Raw genomic sequence first — 5,000 nt, forward strand, 5'->3', positions numbered from 1 at the left:
TTTAAAAGATATAATTACCGGTTTATGTTTTTTACATAATCAAGAAATCCCTATTATACATCGTGATATTAAATTAGAAAATATTTTATGTGATAAAAATGGTGTATATAAAATTTGTGACTTCTGTTCACATTCTATATCAAATTCTTTCTTTCCAAATGATTTAAGTAAATCAGAATTATCTAATTTGAAAGAAGAAATTGAGAGAGATACCACATTAATATATAGACCTCCCGAATTAATTGATTTATATTCTAATTTTGAAATATCTTGGAAAATTGATATATGGATGGTTGGTTGTATTTTATATCTACTTCTTTTTAAAATCCATCCATTTCAAAATAATAATTTTTTATCCATTATTAATGCTAGTTTTACTATTCCATATTGTACGAAATATTCCAAAAGAATTATTTCTATTCTTCTGATGACTCTTAATAAAAATCCTCAAAAAAGAATTGATACCTCTACTCTTTTATTTATCCTTGAAAATTATGCAGACCTCAAAAAATGGTTTGTGCATATTCCCGCAGATATCAAAAAGAGGGTTAACCAAATTTTTGAAAAAATGAATGAACTTAACATGAATAATAAACACACTGATCTTATCGAAGTTAGTCATGAAAAGCTGATCGATGTTAAAATATCTTCACAAAAATATGAAACCAACCTTCCGAAGAGTAATAATAATTTCCTCAAGTTTTTTACAACCAGTAATTTGAGTGGTGATATTTTTAAGAAAAAAATCGAAAAGGAGGAAACTAAAAAAGAAATCAAGCAAGTAGGCAACAAGCAAGTGAGCGAAACAGAAAAGGAACCAAAGGATAAATTGGAAAATAATCCAGATGGTAATAAATTACAAAATGATAAAGATAGTGGTAAATTACAAAATGATAAAGATAGTGGTAAATTACAAAATGAAAAAGATAGTGGTAAATTACAAAATGATAAAGATAGTGGTAAATTACAAAATGATAAAGATAGCGGTAAATTACAAAATGATAAAGATAGTGGTAAATTACAAAATGATAAAGTTAGTGGTAAATTACAAAATGATAAAGATAGTGGTAAATTACAAAATGATAAAGTTAGTGGTAAATTACAAAATGATCGAGATGGTAATAAATTACAAAATAATCATATTATTGATTATACAGATAATAAAATGGATAACGATAAAAAGAATAAATCTGATGAAATATCAGAAAATATTACAAGTTCAGGTGATAAACAAAATTCTGTACCTGACCAGTCAGAAAATCAATCAAAAAGTCATTCATACAATTTAATAAAAATTCAATCGAAAGATACATTAATTATTGATCATGTAGATCGTGATTTTCCGAGTGATAAAACGAATACAGATTTTTCTTTTCAAGATACTTTATGTGAATTTGAAAAGAAGTGTATGAATAATTCTTCCAATTATTCGAATGATAAAAAGGTAGCAGGAGATATTAAAAAGGATGATTGTTCCGTAAATATTCAGGTTGTAAATAATAATAATGATGTGTGTCATAATGATATGAAAGATGTTAATGAATGCACAAATTTGTTAAACCTTGATGTATTCGAATATGAGAACGAAACGAATGATTCTATAAAGAAAATAAATGATGGTGATTTTATAAAACAAAGTGGTTGCGATTTTATAAAACAAAATGGTGGTGATTTTATAAAACCAAACGATAGTAATTGTATATTCGCCGATATCAATTTCAATAACGATATCAATTTAAATAACGATATCAATTTAAATAACGATATCAATTTCAATAACGATATCAATTTAAATAACGATATCGATTTCTTTGATGTGATCCAAAATCATGATTTAAAAAAAAAGGAAGACGTTTTAAATATAAATAGAAATAATGAGCATGATAAAAACGCAATAACTTGTAGTAACGAATATTATAATTTGAGTTTATTTTACGATCCTTGGAATAATAATACAAAGGATAATCATTTCTTTGGAGATGATGATTATAATGTAAATAAAAGTTCATTTATTTTTAATAATGATTTGTTCGATAATTATGAATTGTGTACAAATAATAATACAGAAAAGAGTACTCATCATGTAAAAAATAATTGTATGGATATAAATAATAACATATTTTCTAATAAAAATTATGATGAACATGTAGATAAAAAAGAAAAAAATATTTCATATGATTATAATGTGAAGAGTCATCCAATATATTCTTCATATAAAAATGAAAAAAGGTGTAATTTAAATGATATAAAACAAAATAATAGTTCTAAATATATTATGTCAGATAAAAATGATAAGTTTTCAGAGTTACTTGACGATTTTCAAAAATGTACGATTAAATGAAATTAAAAGAAATAAAATACAATGTATAATTTTTAAAAGAGAAATAAAATTTTGAATACATTTTGACAATTTTTAATTCATAATATGCTTATTTTATTTTTTATTTTTTTTTTTTTTTGTATCTTTATTTTATTTATTTGTTCATATATTTATTTGTTCATATATTTATTTGTTCATATATTTATTTGTTTATTTATTTGTGTTATCTATCCATTTTGTTCATTTTATTATTTTTATTTATATTTATATTTTATTTTTTTAATGTACCAAAATAGGAATAATTAATAAATATATGAAAACAAAACAAAACAAAAGTACACAAAATAAATAAGATGGAATGATAAATGTAAAAGTTTATATATATAAGTTAACACATATAAGATTAATAATACTTTATATATATATGTTAACACATATAACATTGATAATACTTTATATATATTTTATCATTTTTGTTCTTTTTCTTTGTGTACATGCTTGGTTAATATAAGAATATAAGAGCTTGTATAATTTAGATATGTTAGCAAAATTATATTTTGTTTTTATACATGGTATTTCTTGAATGTCTATATTTTGTTGAGACAAGACTTTTTTTATTTCTTCATTTTTATCTTTTTGTCTGGTGAGAATTATATGAAATTTGCGTTTATATTTATTGTTCAATTTATGATATAGAGTTATTAAAATATTGAGGAGTGTTTTGGTTTTTGAATTTTCTGGAAAATAAATATTTTTAAAATTTAATTTTTTTAAGAGTTCATAAGAACTTTTACCCATACATACAACATAAGAAAAATTGTTTCCAAAGTTTTTATAAAATGATAAAACAGTACTAGTACTCATAAGACATATGATAGAATATTTCGTTATATGAATTTTATTTGTTTTGTCATTTATGTTATAAGTAACTTGTTGGGTATCGTAACAATTTATTCTTTTTAGATTAATACGATCATATATATGATTATTATTTTGAGGATGAATATCTAGATCATCAAAGGATGATGTGCTTATAGATGATGAAATCCATAAAATATTATTATGTAAATTTTTTTGTTCATTTATATATTCATGTTGGTTTATATTTACATTTCTCTTTTGTTTATCTTTTTTATAAATGTTGTTATTTCTTTGCTCATTTTTTTTTAAAAAGAAAAAATCTCTTAATTCTTTTTTAAATGTATTTCCATTTGCTTTAGTAGGTGTAAAAACAATATTAAGATGAGTACTTATATCACGATTAATTTGTAAAAGTTTTTTTTTTTTTATTTTGAATATTGGACTTTTATGGATAGAACTATTTTTGTTCGATATATTATAAAAAAGAGATTTATTAAATTTATTTTTTAAAATATCATTACATGAGTGTCCAATCGAAAGTATGGATATATCTTTTACAAATTTTTTAATATAATTTAATTTTCTTTCATTACAAGTTTCATATTTTAAATTTGTATTTTTCAAATTATGTATAAGTAATATAACAATATATCTATAAATCCTAGCCGCTTCAGGTGACGTAATTAAAATATACAATTTGCTATTTGATTTGTTTATAAAATGATTTTTATTACTAATAACATCATCATCATTTGTTATATCACACATATCATTTTTTTTTACATCCTCTTTTATATCATATTTATTATATTCCATATTATCCTTTTTTATTCTTTTCCCTCTTCTTTTTATATTCTCTTTATCTGAACAACTTAATATAAAATAGCTTATATATTTTTTCCTGACTTGTTCAGGTAAAATATAAAAGAATTTTAGAATATTATAATTATTTTTTTTTATGTTACTGATATTAGAAAAGTTGTCTTTGTAGTTTGTCATAAATTTGATTGACAAGAATGAATTGAAGAATGTGTATAATAGTAGGATAAGAAAATTTAAGAGAAGAGAGCATTTCATAAGACTATTAAAAAATTGAGTACATGAACTGTTCAAAAGATTTATAAAAAAAAAAAATTATATATATATAAAAGAATGTTACATATATGTATAAATGTTATATATATATATATATATATTATATTATGCGTGAGTACATTAAAAAAACGACTATGCAACAAAATTATGATATTAAAAAGAAAAACTTAAAAATGAGAACATGAGAAATAAATATATAAAAATATAAATATATATATATATATATTACATATGTGTGCACGTTCCAAAATTTTTACAACAGCAATAATAATAATCTTTTGATACGGGGAAAAAAAAAAAAAAAAAAAAAATATATATATATATATATATATTTATAGATACATATATTCTATATTTTTAATACAAAGATGGAGTGATATGTACTGATATATTATTATATGATTGGTAGTTATATGTATCTCTGGAAAAAAAAAAAAAATAAAAAAAACTACATACAATGGTATTTAGGATATATATATATATATATATATATATATATATTTTTTTTTTTTTTTTTTTTTATTTATTTATTTATATATTTATGTAGCGTATATCATTTTTTATATTTTTTTATATTTCCATTATTTAACAAGTTGTGTTAAAAAAACTATTTATGGTTTTCCAGAGTGGATGCGGAAAACACTGATAATCTGTAATTATTGATTGATTTTGGTGAACGAGGTCGTGTGGTTTAAACTTTAAATACTTGACATTGGATGATAGA

General features: G+C 21.2%; 3 protein-coding genes across 3 annotated transcripts in view; 1 reads left to right on the plus strand and 2 right to left on the minus strand.

Annotated features, from left to right (window-relative positions):
* The window catches only part of PF3D7_1247500 (serine/threonine protein kinase, putative), a gene marked incomplete at both ends in the record, with an annotated part of 2,730 nt that extends 389 nt beyond the window's left edge, over positions 1 to 2,341 (plus strand). Inside the window, one exon of the mRNA XM_001350824.1 lies at positions 1 to 2,341. This exon is cut by the window's left edge and continues 389 nt beyond it. Within this exon, the coding sequence (XP_001350860.1) occupies positions 1 to 2,341 (2,341 nt within the window).
* Positions 2,342 to 2,773: 432 nt separating this feature from the next.
* On the minus strand, positions 2,774 to 4,258 carry PF3D7_1247600 (conserved Plasmodium protein, unknown function; the record flags this gene model as incomplete). Its single annotated transcript, XM_001350825.2, has 1 exon — positions 2,774 to 4,258. One exon carries the CDS (start codon positions 4,256 to 4,258, stop codon positions 2,774 to 2,776), a length of 1,485 nt encoding a protein of 494 aa, XP_001350861.2.
* Positions 4,259 to 4,861: 603 nt separating this feature from the next.
* Positions 4,862 to 5,000, minus strand: part of PF3D7_1247700 (conserved Plasmodium protein, unknown function) — a gene marked incomplete at both ends in the record, with an annotated part of 1,164 nt that continues 1,025 nt past the window's right edge. Inside the window, one exon of the mRNA XM_024473413.1 lies at positions 4,862 to 5,000. This exon is cut by the window's right edge and continues 1,025 nt beyond it. Within this exon, the coding sequence (XP_024329177.1) occupies positions 4,862 to 5,000 (139 nt within the window).

The sequence above is a fragment of the Plasmodium falciparum genome (assembly GCF_000002765.6).
Source record: "Plasmodium falciparum 3D7 genome assembly, chromosome: 12".
Classification (NCBI taxonomy): domain Eukaryota; phylum Apicomplexa; class Aconoidasida; order Haemosporida; family Plasmodiidae; genus Plasmodium; species Plasmodium falciparum.